Below are 19,668 nucleotides of genomic sequence, written 5' to 3' on the forward strand. Positions count from 1 at the left end.
ACATATACGACGTGAAAAATTAGCGATATAAAACAGACTTCACATATGAACTGATACAAATTGGTCACTTTCATTGTTTGCTCCTAATACATAATTTCATTATGTTAGTTCCGCTTGAATCACTGGACTCGTAGACGGTATGTCTTTCATTCTGATACTTATAAGTTTTTATGTTAATCCACAAACGGAGTTGTGACTCCTTTGTATCATAAGTGGTGTTGTGGGATCGAAAGGGATACTGTTTTTTTTGCCATGAGAAACAATTTATTTTGTTTTTATCATAAACATTTATTCATTAATTTCATATTTGCGTATATTATAATACAAAGCGTCAGTTTAACAAAAAAACTCAAAATAAATCACAAAAGGAAAACAAATTTATGTAACTGTGCCTAACAGCGAAGTGAAATGAAACATAAAAATTCTAACTAGTTTACGTTTTAGGAGTAACGTGAAACAGTAATACATGGCTGTAAGACGAACATTCATGGTGTGAAAAATTAGCGGTATACAGGGTGGTTCATTGATAGTGCGTGACCGGGCCAAATATCTCACGAAATAAGCGTCAAATGAAAAAACTACAAAGAAAGAAACTTGTCTAGCTTGAAGGGGGAAACCAGATGGCGCCATGGTTGGACCGCTAGATGGCGCTGCCATAGGTCAAATGGATATCAACTGCGTTTTTTAAAATAGGAACCCCCATTTTTATTACATATTCGCTTTGCGATAGATGGCGCTGTAATAGTCACAGGCATATGGCTCACAATTTTAGACGAACAGTTGGTAACAGGTTGGTCTTTTAAATTAAAATACAGAATGTAGGTACGTTTGAACATTTCATTTCGGTTGTTCCAATGTGATACATGTACCTTTGTGAACTTATAATTTGTGAGAACGAATGCTGTTACAGCATGATTACCTGTAAATACCACATTAATGCAATAAATGCTCAAAATGATGTCTGTCAACCTCAATGCATTTGGCAATACGTGTAACGATATTCCTCTCAACAGCGAGTAGTTCACCTTCCGTAAAGTTCGCACATGCATTGACAATGCGCTGACGCATGTTGTCAGGCGTTGTCGGTGGATCACCATGGTATGGTGGGGTTCGACGACGACCAATCCATCTGTCATGAAATATGCTATTCAGTACCACTTCAACCGCACGCCAGCTATGTACCGGACATCCATCATGTTGGAAGTACATCGCCATTCTGTCATGCAGTGAAACATTTTGTAGTAACATCGGTAGAACATTACGTAGGAAATCAGCATACATTGCACCATTTAGATTGACATCGATAAAATGGGGGCCAATTATCTTTTCTCCCATAATGCCGCACCATACATTAACCCGCCAAGTCGCTAATGTTCCACTTATCGCAGCCATCGTGGATTTTCTGTTGCCCAGTAGTGCATATTATGCCGGTTTACGTTACCGCTGTTGGTGAATGACGCTTCGTCGCTAAATAGAACACGTGCAAAAAATCTGTCATCGTCCCGTAATTTCTCTTGTGCCCAGTGGCAAAACTGTACACGACGTTCAAAGTCGTCGCCATGCAGTTCCTGGTGCATAGAAATATGGTACGGGTGCAATCGATGTTGATGTGGCATTCTCAAAAGCGATGTTTTTGAGATTCCCGATTCTCGCGCAATTTGTTTGCTACTGATATGCGGATTAGCCGCGACAGCAGCTAAAACACCTACTTGGGCATCATCATTTGTTGCAGGTCGTGGTTGACGTTTCACATGTGTCTGAACACTTCCTGTTTTCTTAAATAGCGTAACTATCCGGCGAACGGTACGGTCACTTGGATGATGTCGTCCAGGATGCCGAGCAGCATACATAGCGCACGCCCGTTGGGCATTTTGATCACAATAGCCATACATCAACACGATATCGACCTTTTCCGCAATTGATAAACGGTCCATTTTGTCGCGGGTAATGTATCACGAAGCAAATACCGTCCGCACTGGCGGAATGTAACGTGTTACCACGTACTTATACGTTTGTGACTATTACAGCGCCATCTATCACAAAGCGAAAAAAGTGGTCCAACTAAAACATTCATATTTCTTTTCATACTACAGGAATATGTAATAAAAAATGGGAGTTCCTATTTAAGAAAACGCAGTTTATATCAGTTTGACCTATGGCAGCGCCATCTTTCGGGCCAACCATAGTGCCATTTGGTTTCCCCCTTCAAACTAGACGAGTTTCGTTGTTTGCAGTTTTTTCGTTTGATGCTTATTTCGTGAGATATTTGGCCCGGTCACTATCAATGGACCACCCTGTATAATGAACTACACGTATGAACTGATATAAAAATTTTCACAAATGTTCAGTATCAAGTTCTCCTCTCCACACTCTTTATACATCACTGATCCTCTTCTCTCTATTCATTTCGCTCTTCATTGTCTGAGTCACAGCTTTGCTCTGAAGCAGTTTCATGTTCACTACTGTAAGAAGGGTAATTTTCATCTTCGAGATCATATTTTCCATCGCTATCTTCATCTTCTTTTTACGTTTACCTCATAAAGTCCAGAAAATTTGCATCAAGCACTGACAGGCGTGACGGGTAGCGGTCGGCAGTTCAGAGGTACGGCGAATGATTGTACCCCTTTGGGAAACGTCAGCAAGGGACTGGAAAGGACACCAAGTGCACTCAGTGTGTGCAGGGCCTCATTCAACATGTTCAAGAGGCTATGCAGCCATTGAGGGAACAGGGCCAACGAACAGCAGATTGTGGCGCACGTTGCAACAAATGACGCCTGTCCTCTGGACTCCCGAGATCATTCTTGGGTCATTCCGGCGACTGTCAGAGAAGGTTGAGAAGGCGAGCCTTGCTAGTGGAGGTCCAACGAAGCTTACAATTTACAGCACTGTCCTCAGAACTGATCGTGGCACTTTCGTTCCGAGTCGAGTGGAAGGACTGAACCAGAGACTTCGAAGTTTCTGTGACACACTAGGCTGCGACTTACTGAACTTGCGCCAGAGGAATTGTAGGGTCCCCCTGAACAGGTCAAGTGCACACTACACATCAGAGACTACTCAAATAGCTGACTGTGTGTGGGGTACACACAAGGTTTTTCTTAGATTAGGTGACTCTCCATCCAATCTAGATAACCATAGCTGTAGGAAACACAGAAGCATCAGTGTAAGATCGAAAGAAAAGCCTGCCACAGGTGAGAGTATCACAATCGTAATGGTAAACTGCTGAAGCATTCGCAACAAAATGCCAGAGTTTGAAGCGCTCATGAAATGCAGTGAAGCTCACACAACACTAGGTGCAGAAAGCTGGTAGAAACCTGAAACTGTCAGCAGTGAGATTTATGGGGAAAATTTAAGTGGATATCGAAAGGATAGGCAAATGGGAAATGGAGGTGGTGTATTTATCGTAGTAGACAAGAATCTCAAATCAACCAAAACAGCAATTTGAGCTGCATGTGAGATTGTTTGGACAAGACACAGTATCAGGAGAGGGCATAAAATGATAACTGGATGCTTCTATTGCCCATGAAAACTTCAGAGAAAATCTCAGTTCACTTGTACGTAAGTTTCCAAATCATACTATAATCGTCGGTGGATACTTGAATTATCCAACAGTTAATTGGGAAATTACAGTTTTGTTTTTGATGGGCGTGATAAGATATCCTGTGAAACTTTACTAAATGCCTTCTCTGAAAACTGTCTAGAAGAGATAGTTAGGAACCCCACACATGATATAAATATGTTGGATCCAATAGCAACAAATAGACCCGACGTCTTTGAGAATGCCCACACAGAAACTGCTCAAAAATGGTTCAAATGGCTCTAAGCACTATGGCACTTAACATCTGAGCTCATCAGTCCCCTAGAGCTACTTAAACCTAACTAACCTAAGGACATCCCACGCATCCATGCTCGAGGCAGGATTCGAACCTGCGACCGTAGCAGCAGCGCGGTTCCGGACTGAAGCGCCGAGAACCGCTCGGCCACAGCGGCCGGCCAGAAACTGCAATCAGTGACCATGAAGCAGTTGTGGCAACAGTAATTACCATAGTACAAAGGACAACTAAAACAAGCGGAAAGATATATATGTTCAGTTAAATAGATACAAAATCGGTAGTGTCATTTCTCAGTGAGGAACCTGAAACTTTCAGCACAGGTCAAGAACATGTAGAGGAACTGTGGCTGAAGTTTAAAAGAATAGTTGACCACGCTCTGGATAGATACGTACCCAGAAGAACAGTTCATAAAGGGAGGGAACCTCTTTGGTATATAGTCACTGTAAAGAAACTTCTAAAGAAACAGAGATTACTACATATTAGGAGTAAAACAAAGATAGAGAGACGTTGGATGCAACGCGTTTGGCTGTCAAGGGAATATTGCGTTATGCTTCAGTGACTACCGTGGCAGAATATTGTCGAGAGATCTTTCACAGAATCCAAAGAAATTCTCATCGTATGTAAAGGCTGTTAGTGGCACCAAAGTTAGTGTTCAATCTCTAGCGAATGAGGCAGTAACTGAGATTGAGGGTAGCAAAGCAAAAGCTGAAATGCTTAATTCCGTTTTCACATGTTTCTTTACAAAGAAAACCCGGACGAATTGCCCCAGTTTAATCCCTCTGCCGCTGAAAAGATGAATGAAGCAAATACTAGTGTCAGTGGTGTTGAGAAACAGATGAAATTGTTAAAATTGAATAAAGCTCCAGTGCCCGATGGAATCTGTCAGATTCTGTACTGAATTTGAGGCTGAGTTAGCCCCTCTTCTGACTATAATCTATCGTATATCCGTCCAACAAAAAACCGTGCCCAGTTTTAAAAAAAGGAAAAGGTTATACCCGTCTACAAGAGGGGTAGTAAAAGTGATCCACGAAACTACCTTCGGATATCCTTGACATCGATTTGTTGTAGAATCTTAGATTGTATTCTGAGCTCAAACATAATGAGGTATCTTGAACAGAATGACCTCGTCAGTGCCAACTAGCATGGATATCGAAAACATCGATTATGTGAAACCCAGTTCACACTTTTCTCACATGATGTACTGAAAGTTTTGGATCAAGGCGACCAGGTAGATGCAGTGTTTCTTGATTTCCGAAAAGCAGTTGACGCTATACTGCACCTACGCTTATTGTCAAAAGTACGATCATATGGGGTATCAAGTGAAATCTGTGACTAGAATGAGGACTTTTTGGTAGGAAGGGCTCGACATGTTATCTTGGATGGAGCATCGTCTTCAGATGTAGAAGTAGATTGGGGATTCGGGTGTGCCCCAGGGATGTGTTTTGGGACCCACGTTGTATATTAATGACCATGCAGACAAGAGAAATAGTAAAAGCACGCTGTTTGAAGATAATGTAGTTATCTGTAATGAAGTACTATCTGAAGGAAGCTGCATAAATATTCAGTCAGATCTTAATAAGACTTCAGCGTGGTACAAAGAATGCCAACTAGCTCTAAATGTTCAGAAATGTAAAATTTTGCGTTTCACAAAACGAAAAAAACCTAGTAAACTATGACTGTAAAGTCAGTGAGTCACTGTTGGAATCGGCCAACTCATACAGATACCTGGATGTAACACGTCGTAGAGATATGGAGTGATCACATAGGTTCAGTCGTGTGTAAAGCAGGTGATAGAGAATGTTTTCAACGCCTTAAGAACGGTGATTTTGATCTTGAAGACCGGCATGGCGGCGGAAGACGGAACGTTTTCGTAGCTACTGAAACAGATGAAGACATTCACAGGACATTATTATCGAAAGCAACTGATGCGTTCGAGCCCACCACTGAAACACAAACGGCCACAATACAGTGATAGACACGTAAAGGAAATTTTGTAGCAGGTCAGTGCTCGATCCGATGTAGCAAACCCGTCAAAATATACATGGAAACGTTGAAATGAGAAGTCATATCCCTTCCGCCGTATTCTTCATATATTGCTCTCTCTGACTACCACCTTTTTCGATCAGTGGCATACAGCCTGGCTGACCAGCACTTCCGATCATATGAAAAACTGCAAAATTGAATCTATTCATGGATCCCCACAAAAGACGCCCAGTCCTTCCACCACGGGATTCGTATGCTGTGCGAAAGATGGGAGAATATAGTGGCCAACGATGGCAACAGTATGAATCATAATTTTTTGTGAGTTTTTCACAATAAAGCTCCGAACTTCGAGAAAAATGGCGGAAGCAAATTTGGAGACATAATAATAAACAATTTTATATGACTCAGGTGACACTGGTAAACTAAGAAACCATATTCTAGTCGTTGTATTATGTCTGATATCAGTGGTGAAATCTATCATATTTTCATACCTTCTGATACCAGTTTTGTGTTATATTTTGTAGCCTTTGAAAATGACGGAAAATCGAAACGCCTAAGGTGTTGTTGGAAAAATAAAAGTGTGGTCAAGGCATAAGAAAAGTTATTAAAAATCATGCTTCCCGCACCCCATATGTGAATGGAACACGAAGAAACCCTAGTAACTAGTACAATAAGATGTACCCTCTGCCTTGCACCTCACGGTAGCTTACAGAGTATAGAGGTAGATGTATAACGAGAGTCCGAAGCCATAGGAACACAGAAAATAAATCAACTGCCGACAAGGTATGTGAAACCTCGAACATTAGAATGACCAACAGAGGAGCTCGTGTTTTCCAGTCGTCTCTTCTTCTTAACCAGGAGGCATGGATTCTAGCTGACATTGCAAGCACCGATGCCCCATTAAAGCTGGCACGTCGTATCATGAAGTAATTGACGCTTCGTGCCGCTAGAGCTCCACTTTTTTCTAGTACTGCTGATCCCTTTCCACTTCAGCAGTAGGTTGGTTTTTGTTTTATCTGGGGCGTTTCACATTGTAAGATAATTAGTTCTGCAAACTTAAGCGGCCGGAATAGGATCCTGTAGTTCACTGCGTCGTATTTAAGTAGAAGACATTATTGTAGATCACCAAAAGAATTACAAACGCGTCGGGAAATAATAACAGAAACATTATAATTGGCAAACAAGTAATGTCAGATGAGAGTTATCAGTTGCGTTGCGAGATTTATTGCCGAAGATAACAGGTTTCACTTTATTTTTCATCCAATTATTTGGTGTGGTCTGTTTAAGTGCAAGATGTATATTTTAACATTCACTAATCCAGTGACCTGCTGCTGAGTTGTTGTGTGTTCAAAGCTACAACAATTGCGGCTGTCGCCGCATTTTTCCCCTTCGAGTACCGGCGGACTGCTAATGTATGGCAACAGCGCAGCCGGGGAAGAACCATTCGTTGTGCAACTGCAGGAGTGGGAAGGCTGACGGAGAGCTGGTAAGTAGTCAGTGTGTATGTTGCATTCGTAGCTTAGTTGAGCAGCGAGCTTTGACAGTGGTGCAGGGTTTGTTGCGATTAAATAATTGTTACTATAATGTCGCAGGTGGCTTATACAGCACTACCAATGATTGATAACTTTGTGAACATTTCAACAACTTTAAATGTTAGTGATTACGAGTCTTCGGGTACGCATCTTAGGATTTGTTATCGTGTGCGCTAGTTGAAGCATATTGATGCTTGATGTGTTTAGTGATGTTGTATTTATTTATTTATTTTTTTTTTTTTGTAGCCACAACGAGCTCAATGTCGAGCCCAAACATGTTTTCCGCCAGTTCACCAGATACTCCTGAATCATTTTTGTCACCCATTTTCACTATAAATCAGGAAGACCTTGGTGAGTAACTATGCTATTAAATATTAGAACTAATTATATTTGACTGACACTTACGTATTAAGTATGTAGCCTACTATTTTATAAAATTGTGAACAGGTTATGTGTCACAGCTGATCTGTGTCTTAGGTTAGCGGACTTATTTAGTATCCTCTGTTTGATATTCTGCTGTCGAAAACAGCTATATTCGAGATAGACAGTAAATAGCAGCAGATCTCTTCTACCATACACATTTCAGAACAACTACTGCATCTAGTTGCGAAACGTCTGTCATATTCAGATAGAAATGTCGTGTGTAGAAGTGGTGGTATTTCTTTTATGAAGTATCTTAAAAGTACGTGGAAGTCTTATGTGCCCTCTCCATTTGAGATGACTAGAATACGAAGGAATAGGTGAGACATCTTGAAGAAGACTCGATGTAACGCCTCTCTCCGTGGCTTTGTTGTGGTACTTCCTAACATTTTGTGATTGTTACTCGAAATTAATTTTTTTTCCTAAATTTCTATATGCTTACCCCACCTATATAACTTGTTTGAATCATGCAGACACCTGCTAAAGGCTGTTTTATTTTCATGATCTCGCATAGAAAGTGTTAATCACGCAAAAGGTGTACAGTTGGAGGAAAACCGAAATTCACTATAACACCATAATATAGGAAGCACTTTTCACGTTGCCCGCGTATAGCCTACCCAGATTTGATTAAGATATTTTGTAATGTATAAGTTGCAGAAAACTCCAAACATATATGAGACAAAGTATAAATGTAACCTAAGTTTGTCAGGTATTTGAGTAGATGTCTTTGTTTGTTTGAATGAATGAATTTTAGTGTTTACAAATGAGACAGTATTTCATACCATAACATGACGAGCAGCCCCACCCCAAAATACAGCCAGGCTACTGTAGGCAGGTGCATACCTTGATGTACTTAACCTGTGTAACATCAGTAATATTTGATTAGTAGCAATTATCAGTGCATGTAATGAGCAGTCAGGTTATTCAAGTTTGGTTTTTCGACATATCTTTTTATTACCACGACACATTATGGACTGCAGTATCTTCCGTCTCAAGTAAAGTTTTTGAACTTGGGCTGGTGGATTCTGCAGGATCTGTTACATTACATTAATACTTGTTACATTAATAATACGTCATTCCATAATGATTGTGGAAAGTGTCAGTTTAACATAAGTTATCATTACACAACTTTACATCTAAAAATTATTGAGTAGAAGTAGTTGTCATTCAAAAATCCTGTTACTTTGTTATTAAATGTTGGTTGGTTATCTGTCGGACTTTTAATGCAGTTTGGCAAATGATCAAAGATTTTTGTGGTAGCATAATCCACCTCTCTCTGTGTCAGATTTAACCCTGAATAGTGAAGATTATCCTTTCTTGTAGTGCAGTAGCTATGCACTTCAATTTTATTTTTGAGTTGGGGTGGGTTATTAATGACGAATTTCATAAGCGAATATACGTATTGCGAAGATACTATGAGGATCCCGAGTTCCTTAAATGAATGTCTGCAAGGTGATTTTGGGTTGGCTGCAGCTATTATTCTGATTACTTATTTTTGTGCAACAAACAGTTTCTCTCTTAATGATGAGTCATCCTGCAATATGATGCCATATTAAATCAGTAAATGAAAACAGGAATAGTAGGCTAATTTACTGGTAAGTTTTATCACTGAAATTTGCAACAATCCTGATAGCATAACTAACTGAATCTAACCATTTTAGCAAATCCTCAATGTGTCTCTTCCAATTCAATTTCTCATCGATGTACATCCCCAGAGATTTTGAATACTCTGCCTTAATGGTGTTCCACCATTCACTGTACAGAGTTGTATATACTGTGTTTTCTCAAAATTTAGTGAGAGTCCATTTGCATAGAACCACATGTTAATTTTCTGAAAGAGATTGTTTACAAATTACTCAGTTAATTCTTGTTTGTGGAGTGTGATTACTTTACTTATGTTGTCAGCAAAAAGAACTAGCTTTGCATCTTCATGAATTTAGAATGGCGGGTCTTTAACATATATATTGAGGACAATGTGGGACACCATTCATGATACCTCCCCAGTTAGAGGACTGCTGAATTTTGCAGTCTGTGTACCGTTAATTTCGACCTACTACATTCTTCCAATTAACATGAACTAAACCATTTGTGCATTGTCCCACTCATACCACAATACTTGTCTAGAAGAATTTTGTGACACACACAGTCAAAAGCCATTGAGAGCTCAAAATATCCCAACGGATGACATTCGGTTACTTAGGGCATTTAATATTTGATCAGTGAAAGCATACATAGCATTTTTTGTTGTTGTTGAAGAGCCTTTCTGAAAACCAAATTGACAGTTTGTTAGTACATTTTTACAAATAGTGTATGTTAAGCTACTCTTGAATACATTAGTGTATAAGTGTATGTCATATTTACCTGCTCTGTTCAACTTGTACAAACATATATACCATTCAGTCAAAAATTAGTAATTAATTTAGACACCAGCATCAGGAGTAGCGTTGTGGGTTTCAAATATAAGTTTTCCCACTTTTTAGATATTGTTGGGGCATGGGGGAGACAAATCTGTTCTAATGTGGCTACTGTTAGCCATCCACCATCAGGTTTGTGAGTGCATTTGTGTTTTTGTTGCATCCTAGCAGATGAACCTGTGACAGATTGGATGTCTGATTGCTCAGCCAGTCTAAAGACAAAGGTCCTCTTCCTTTACAGTGTGCTCCCTCCAAAACACAGGTCATTTCAATTGTACTTTCATCAAATATGCCCTGTAATGAAATAAACACTACTGTAAATCTTACAGCAACTTCCTGGAGTGAACAACGTGCACTGAGGCTGTTGCGCTTATTAAGAACACTTGGTGTCCCGTAAGGGATTCCTCGTTAACTGATTCTTACACATTGTAAAATGTTTAACAATGTTATATAACTATACCACTTACTGTAGTTCCACGCCTGGAAAAAACATGGATGCATAGTGTAAACTAACACTTACGCGGTGACTGAGGTGAGCGACTTCCAAGCAATTCTAGTAAAGTCGCTCCCATCTTCACTTTCATTCGAAAATTTCTACGGAAGGAATGTCATTTTAAATTGCTGGCGGCTGTGGGATCCCTCATGACCCCTATGTGAGTGATACATTGGAAGGTGTAGTATATTCCTAGGTTCACCATTTAAAGCCAGACTTAACTTGGGATAACTCTGTTGATCCATTGTGGATAAGGGACAGTAGTCGGTTTACCAAGGAAAACCATCAAACAGCCGTATGTTTTGACTTGTGTGGCTGATGTACAACAGTCATTCCATCTTTGGGCAGGAACAGTACTTCTCTTTCAGGTAGGCCTATTCCAGAGCTGTGATTGTTTACAGTGTTTTGTTGGCCGTAGTTTCATTGAACATTAATGAGTTTTTATTCACATTTATGCACAGTGTTAATGCTTGTTTCTGTCAAGGGTTTACTGGTAATCTCTTCACCAAGTTTGTATCCTCTGAAGATCTCTATGCAATTTGCTATATTTTCTTGTGTTGCAATTATCCACTATAATGTATTATCTTGCACAAACATTGTCACTCAGTTTTTGTAATTATCTGTCAGAATATAGATAATAGGACTGGATGTATTTCACTTTATTGGGGATCTCCTAAATTTACTGTCGCATATGATGCGTAATCAGCTGTTAACTTTGTTCTTTTGATGTTATCCAGCATTCGAAGTCACCCTCTTCCTTTCCCTCTATTACATGCAATGTTTTGCAACTCTTTGTTTTAGACAGTTTCTTTGAAGCATGTGTCCCAGCCAAGCTGCCTAACGCATTCTCATCATTTCTTCTAGTTATTTTCCCTCTTAGAAGCTGCTTATAAACTACCTTGGGTATGCTTTTGATGACTTTTGCTTTATATCATTAGGCCTTTGTCCGAGGCATATATCTTCACTTAGTGTCTCATCATCCAGTGCTGGAAATGTGTCGCGTGGCTCCCCTGTGATTGACGTTTCACAGAAGCTGTGCTATTGATGTCTGATATCTTGTTATAATTTGAATTGATGGCAAGTTGGAAATGATCGACGCAGTGCTGTATCAGCTTGACACTTTCCCACATTTATTGGGCAGATAGTATTACAATGATCCGTTTGTCAAGGATAATTTATACAGGTAATTCATCAAATGTTAGTTCAAAACTACACTGTACTTGATAGTGATCAAATTTTTTTCTGCACATTTCTAATGCCTGCACAACATTAAAAAAAAAAATTGTAGAACTGTCACTACATGGTGAAGGACAGAAAATTAATCTCTGACGGACTTTTAATATGGAGATTCTCATGTGTAGGCACTGTATTGTAAATATTTTCTATACCACCACAATGATACCCAGTTCCTGCCAAAATTGCTAATATATGTAATTTGGTAGACAGAATGATCAGCAGACTAGCATTTTTGTGTAGTGCAAGTGGGTATTTTTGTGATAAGAAGAATTAGCCTATGTAGGCCTAACTGATTATGGAAATTTTGCTACAGGCGGAAGAATATAGAAGACAAGAACTTTCATTATAAATAACTTTCTAAAGAAATGTTTAGTGAAGTGAGTAATCGGGGGCTTTCAGGCTAGTTTGCTGTTGCATTCAGAATTGTGTATCAGCTCACTTCAAATTGTGTGTCCGTGTATTTGTCCAGCATCTTAAACAACAGATATAGCAACAAAAATAATATTTTTTTAAAAATAAAATTGGATAGATAAAGAATCTACTTGCAACTGTTGATAAATAGTTTTTAATGTTTGTAAACAGTTTGAATGCCAAGCCTGTATGAGCTGTTAGACAAGAAATATGCCTTGGACCACAGTCTAATTCCATAAAATAAATAAATTACCAAGAATATAAATACTGATGGTGTAAACCTGCATTGTGTGATTATCTTGGTTTTCCTTTGCTGATCACTGATGTCCAGTGGTGCAAAAATGAAATGAATTGTTCTAAGTGGTGTATTTACTTGCTCCCTTTTCCTTTCACTCACTAAAGAGCAACATACTACCTGAAAGTGTCTTCTACCTGTGATGAACATCAGTGATTGTATCGGTTTTGCGAGATTTTTAATTGTACGGCAAATTTTGGTAATACTTTTGCTCCGTCTGTTGCTATGTTGAAGCGTGCCTCACATACTGATGTTTTATCTATTTGCAGGTTTTACTTTACCATGTCTGGGCCAACCTCATTTGGAAATAGTGGAACAACCGGTTGATAAATTCAGATTTCGATATAAGTCTGAAATGATGGGGACTCATGGGAGCATCTTAGCGAAAAGCTCCGACAAATCAAGGAAAAGAGTTTATCCCACTGTTCGGGTAAGTGAGTAGTATTTAATTTAACATCAGTGAAATTGTGCTTTTGGAAATCTCATGATTGAAATATTTTTTTTTCAGTCTGGTGTCTTATCTTCATCAGAAACTGAAGTTCGTATTTCTGTTTGTTCCCCTGACAGTTTGTATATCTTTGGTATTCTGATACAACAACATCAGTCCAAATCCGTGAATGTATATCCAGTTTAGGGTAAACGGTATATATTGGACCCCACCGGCACTTTTCAGTATAATGTGGATGTAGACAGTAGGCTTCACTACCGATCAGTTTGTAACCACAACCTTTATTTGGCCTTCATATGTATTGGCTTTGCCAGCTCGCAACCAGATTGTCAAATTTAGGCCTGACTAAGATCTCAGGCTGTGATACAGATGAGTGTATCACCACAACAAAGATGGGGGGGGGGGGGGGGGCAGCTCCAGTACCAAACTTTAACCATTCCTGAACGCATGATGAATGTACATACATCAAGTGTCAGTGAAGAAAGTCGATGGATCAGCACAGCAAGCTACATCAACTCGTGATTTTCAAAGAGTTTGTGTGTTGTGTGACATGAAAAAGTGCAGTAGCACAGGAGGGATCAAGATTTTTTTTATACAACAGGTTGTTATTTTGCAAATGTGTCATGCCCTAATAACTAATTTTGATAATGAGTACACAGAATTTTTATCATAATCAACAAAATCCAGAGGTATTAAGGTAAATTATTTTGCTACTTATTGCTAAGCATATTTCATTGGTATATATAAAACATTTAATTTTATATTAGTACTTTGAATATACATTGAAGCACCAAATAAACTGGTATAGGCATGAATATTCAAATACAGAGATATGTAAACAGGCAGTGTGTGGCACTGCGGTTGGCAACTCCTGTATATGACAACAAATGTCTGTTGCAGTTCTTAGACCAGTTACTGCTGCTACAATGGCAGATTTAAGTGAGTTTGAATGTGGTGGTATAGTTTGTGCACGCACAAGAGATGAAGTGGGGATTTTTCCGAATGACCATTTCACGAGTATACCGTGAATATCAGGAATCCAGTAAAGCATGAAATCTCCAATATCACTGCGGACAAAAAAGAAATCCTGCAAGAGCGGACCAACGATGACTGAAGAGAAGACGTAAGTGCAACCCTTCTGCAAATTGCTGCAGATTTCAATGCTGGGCCATCAACAAGTGTCAGCGTGTGAACCATTCAACAAAACATTATTGACATGGGCTTCCTAAACCAAAGGCCCACTTGTGTGACCATGATGGCTGCACAACACGAAGCTTCACACATTGCCTGGCCTGTTGAAACTGACATTGTACTGTTGACGACTGGAAACATGTTGCCTGTTCAGACAAGTCTAATTTCAAATTCTTTTGAGCAGATGGACATTGAGTGGATGTGGAGACAACCTCAGAATCCATGGACCCTGCATGTCAGCATGGGACTGTTCAAGCTGGTGGGGGCTCTGTAATGGTGTGGGGTGTGTGCAGTAAGTAAGCACCCTGTCTAATGAGCTGCACCCATTCATGTAGGGTCCGAATCATAGGTTCAAGCGGTTCTGTGACGGTGTAGGCTGCAGAATCCTTTACTTGCGCCCTGGGGGTGGTGGGTTTCTGGGTTCTGCTTAATAGGTCAGGAGTCCACTACACACAGGAGGTGGCTACACGGGTAGCGGGGTCTGTGTGGAAGGGACTGGGCGGTTTTATATATATATATATATATATATATATATATATATATATATATATATAGAGAGAGAGAGAGAGAGAGAGAGAGAGAGAGAGAGAGAGAGGTTAGAGGGTCTCAGGGAACCACAGAAGGGGTGTCCATCAGAAAGTGGGCAGGTAAAACACATTAAGGTAGTTCTAGAAACGATTGGTATTGTAGTTGTAAGTTGTCGTAGCTGTGTTGGAAAAGAACCAGAGCTGCAAGTCCTAATAGAAAGCACTGAAGATGAAATATTTGTAGGCACAGAGAGCTGACTAAAGCCGGAAATAAGTTCAGCTGAAATTTTTTCAAACGATCTAACAGTGTTCAGAAAGGATAGATTAAATACAGTTGGTGGTGGAGTATTTATTGCTGTCAGAGGTAGTTGCCTTGTAGCGAAATTGAAGTAGATAGTTCATATGAAATAGTATGGGTAGAGGTTATACCTGACAATTGGACTCAACTATTAATTAGATCGTTTCACTGACCCCCTGACCCAGAAGACATAGTCGCTGAAGAGTTCAAAGAAAACTTGAGTCTCATTTCAAATAAGTACCCCGCTCATACAATTATAGTTGGTAGTGACTTCAATCTACCCTCGATATGCTGGAAAAATTATACGTTGAAAGCCGGTGGTAGGCATAAAACGTCAGCCGAAATTGTACTGAATGCTTTCTCAGAAAATTATATTGAACAATTAGTTCGTGAGCTCAATGATGTCGAAAGCGTACTTGACCTTTAAGCAACAAATAGTGAGTGTTGTGGCGAATACAGGGATTAGCGACCACAAAGCAGTTGCTGCTAGGCTGAATACCGCAACACCTACAACCATCAGAAAGAAACGCAAAGAATATCTATTGAAAAAGCTGATAAAAGTGCTCTTAATGCCTTTTTAAGAGACAGTCTTCACTCCTTCCAATCTGATGATGTAAGTGTAGAAAAGTTGTGGAATGTCTTCAAAGAGAAAGTATCAACAGCAATTGAGAGTTTTTGCATCACAGGCTGCCGCCCCAAAGTCATCTTTGTTACCGTGGCCTTTGCCTGAGAAGCCCTGGGAGCGTATTCATGCTGACTTCTTGGGACCTTTTTTAGCTACTTATTAGCTTTTTGTTACTGACGCCTACTCTAACTTTCCTTTCATTGTCCATTGCACATCGCCTACCACCGCGGCAACCACTAATGCTCTAGCTCGCAGTTTCGCTTTGGAATGCCTTCCCTCTACTCTTGTTTCTGATAATGGTCCGCAATTTGCCTCTTCCGATTTTGCGGATTTTTGTGCCTGTCACGGCGTCATACATGTCAGTGCCCCTCTGTTCCATCCACAGTCAAACGGTGAGGCTGAATGACTGGTCTGCACATTTAAGGCTCAGATGAGAAAACTCCTGACTTCTTCTTCTGCTGCTGATAATGCGATTCTCCCATTTCTGGCTTCTTACCATTTCACCCCCTACCACAAGAATTAAAAAATCTTGGCGGTAATCAAAGTGTTTCCAAATCGAAGCTGAAGAGTATCCTTATGTTATATTGTTGATTGTAGTTACATCAAGTTGTGGCTTGTCTTTTTTTGGTTTGTAAACATTTTATTTTATCTGTTAATACTTTTATGTTGCAATATCATGTACAGACATGTTCCATGACGTCGTAGATTTGCTCTTAAATTTGGTCAGATGGAACTTGCATCAGTGTCCTCTGCTACAGGAGTGGTTTGTTATTTGTTTTTTCGTAGTAGTTACTTTCATAAATTAATAAGTAGAGATAGGCATGCTTGCCCTGTGAGAGTTCATTTTCGGACAAGGCTTGTGTATGATATTATGTACATTAGTAAATTACAAAATCAGCTTAATAACCAATTAATGACTTTAATGCTGTTTTTTGCTGAATAGTTTTTAAAATGAATGAACAATTTATGTCCAATATGATATAACTTTGTTAAAATATGGAGAGCTAGTTTAATTCCAGGTTATTTTATTTTTTATTTTCTTACATTGTCAGTTAATATGTCGGAAAAAGCATATTTGAGGTGTCCAGAAGAAAAATGCAGCGAGTGAATTAGAACATTTTTTTCCCCAGGGAATTCCAAAAACGTCTTGCCTCCTCCGTATGACAGATTCTAGAAATTCCTTGTCTTCCCTGAAATATTTGGCTTTTCTTTTACTAGTTGTAACTTACGATAATTTGGATTTGCCAAGTTTTCCTCCATTTCCATGGATCTGCAGAGTTTCGCTTCTTTAGAGGTGGATATACATCTGGTTATCATGATGTAACAATAAAAAGGCACTTCAAGCTTACCCGACAGAGGATTTTTAATTAATCTTCACAGGTTTGGTGCCGGATGACGTTGTGCAAATTCTGTGATAGTTCTTCGTAGCAGCTGTCTGACATCTTCAGATGGTTCAACCTCGCTGGTGGCTAGGTACTTCCGTTAACCCGTGAAGACTATTTACTACAATAAAAAGACACGTTAGTACTGGTACAAAGGAGAAAAGAAAACATTTTGATGACTACAGTAGACTGTAATAACAAAGTATGTAACATTAAACAAAAGTTTGAAAGCTGTTAAAGTGTCCCAGGCTTAAGAGTCCTTTCCTGTCCTATCCCTTCTAAAGTACACTGGCAACTTTTTATCCTCCAGGTGAATTTTAGAGCCTGTGTCCTCTCGTGCGTTGTTCACAGCAATAATTATAGTAGAAAGCTGGAGTTTAGTTTTGTATCCAAGTCTGCCCGAAATGCGTTTCAAGCAGGAAATCAGTGTCCCTCACTTCTGATTCCTTTAAGGCCATTTCAATTCTGGTAACACTTGGCATCCAGATCAAGTAGGCTCTGCCTTGTCTGCACATCCCTCTTCTTCACCAGCATTCATTCTGTAGGCCACTTCACATGTTCCAGTGCGTTTCCCTGTTAACGTCTGGTGATCACATGGGGCAAATCTGAAGTGCCACTGATTTGGAGGCTTAATGATATCGGCAACTGTATCCCTGCAACATCGATTGTAGACAGCTATTCCTAATTGGAAAACTGTTCTATGATCCTTGAACACTTAATTGTACTCACTTGATGAGGTAATTGTGGCCGTAGACATGAGAACCTTTTCTATTTGACCAAAAATTCTGGCCACAGAAGCAGCAGCTCACATGCCAGTCGCCAGCTGGCATCAGCCACTGCCGACGAAACAGAGGCAGGCCTTACGAATGGCCAAAAATTAACCCACAGAAGGTGTGACCAGCTCAAGTCTGGCACACTGCTGGGCAGTGGGAGCAGGACCTACAAATATAGTCGGCTGTGCAGATGACGAGAACCAGCACAATGCAAATGAAGCCAGCTCCTGTCCAGCACTCCTGCCCAGGCAGTCGGAACATTGGCTTCCACCCTTCATCGTGGAGGTAGAGGAGGACTGCAAAGGATTCTTGCAGCACCCTAAACGATTGATGACAGCAATCTTGACTGTAAGGGCTGCAGGCGATGACAATGTGAAAGTCCAAATCTCAGATATTACAGACACTGACCTCCTAAAAGAAGCCCTGGAGGCCATAGGGTGTGGTGTGCACACAGTGACGCATATCAAATCCAACCAGAGAGAGAGTCACCTTCATTTGTGGTGACCCAACAGAAACCAGGGGAACAAGAAGCTCTTTTCGGTGAAGAGGGTAGCCGACACTCAGGTCACTGTCGAACGTCTACAGAACACGAAAGGTTCAGCCCTATCGTGCTTCTGCTGCTGTGGGGTGGGACGTATGCCACGCCACTGTACCCCCCGAGACGTGCGTGAAAAGTGCGGGTGTACACGCATGCACAACGGGCTTGTAACCTATGAAGCGTCCTCCCAAGTGCAAAAATTCCAGTAACCTGCGCATTGTGAGCTACCGTGACCATGAAGTATTTAAGGTCACGGTACCCCTGCAGCGCCTCGTCCCACTCAGAAAGAATGCTGACATTCCCATGTGCACAGACACTGCCCAGGCCAACTGCCTTGTGAAGAACCTTACATGTTAACAGCATTAATTATTGATGACCCGAGAAACCTTCATCAATAGTTAACGCCGGGAAATCCTACAGTCACATATAGCATTGATTACTGTTTACAGTTTTACTGATATTGAAGTTCTTGTTATTTCCATCCAGAAAAACAGCATAAAAAGACATGATGATTGAATCTTACTTCATGCACATTACTTTGTTCATCTTCCAGTCAGAAGGTTAGGCTGATCTTTTATGGCCTTTATCTTTTGAAATTCATTGTACACATATTCCGTCATCAACATCCTTGATTATGGAGGAAATTATAAAGCATTCTCGATATTCTGTCTAACAGAAACACCACAAACATTCTCCTTGCTTTCATGAGATAATCCAGCCAAGGTAGACACACCAATATGACTAGATAACAGTGTGGTACTGTCTTTTGTTTCACTGTAGTGTGCTGTAGGGACATCTTGGCAAAACTGGCACACAAACTCAAAACTAATGGTAGTGAAGTTGTAAGCTAAAAAAGCAGCATTAATTAGGCAAAATACAGAATTAATTCAGAGCAATCTTTTTGCTTGGACAATGACATTTTCTAAGCTTACACAAAGTTCTGCTACTTCTTCATGCAGTGGATTCACTCAGTTTCGCTTTGCAACCAGAAGTTCATAATGGCTCTAAGCACTATGGGACTTAACATCTGAGGTCATCAGTCCCCTAGACTTAGAACTACTTGAACCTAACTAACCTAAGGGCATCACATACATTAATACCTGAGGCAGGATTCGAACCTGCGACCCTAGCAGCAGCACGGTTCCCAACCAGAAGTGGAAACACCAGTTTTTGCAGTCTCACAAGTTGTTTTACTTGTATTTAAAAAAAAATGTTATTAATGGTCAGTAGCATGGAGAATAAAGTGGTGGCAACATATAGTTTTTTAGAAAA

At 40.0% G+C, this 19,668-nt stretch overlaps 1 protein-coding gene across 2 annotated transcripts in view; it reads left to right on the forward strand.

The window, feature by feature from the left end:
• The first annotated feature begins 7,215 nt into the window (after positions 1-7,215).
• The window catches only part of LOC126282030 (nuclear factor NF-kappa-B p110 subunit), an 87,951-nt gene continuing 75,498 nt past the window's right edge, over positions 7,216-19,668 (forward strand). The window contains exons 1-3 of one of the 2 annotated variants that reach the window (XM_049981450.1): positions 7,216-7,299; positions 7,592-7,696; positions 12,884-13,044. In XM_049981450.1, the coding sequence (XP_049837407.1) occupies positions 7,606-7,696; positions 12,884-13,044 (252 nt within the window). In that variant the 5' untranslated portion in view covers positions 7,216-7,299; positions 7,592-7,605. Of the gene's footprint in view, positions 7,488-7,591; positions 7,697-12,883; positions 13,045-19,668 lie in introns of both variants that reach the window. The other variant, XM_049981441.1, reaches the window with a different exon arrangement.

Source organism: Schistocerca gregaria, chromosome 1 (assembly GCF_023897955.1).
Source record: "Schistocerca gregaria isolate iqSchGreg1 chromosome 1, iqSchGreg1.2, whole genome shotgun sequence".
Taxonomy (NCBI): Eukaryota; Metazoa; Arthropoda; class Insecta; order Orthoptera; family Acrididae; genus Schistocerca; species Schistocerca gregaria.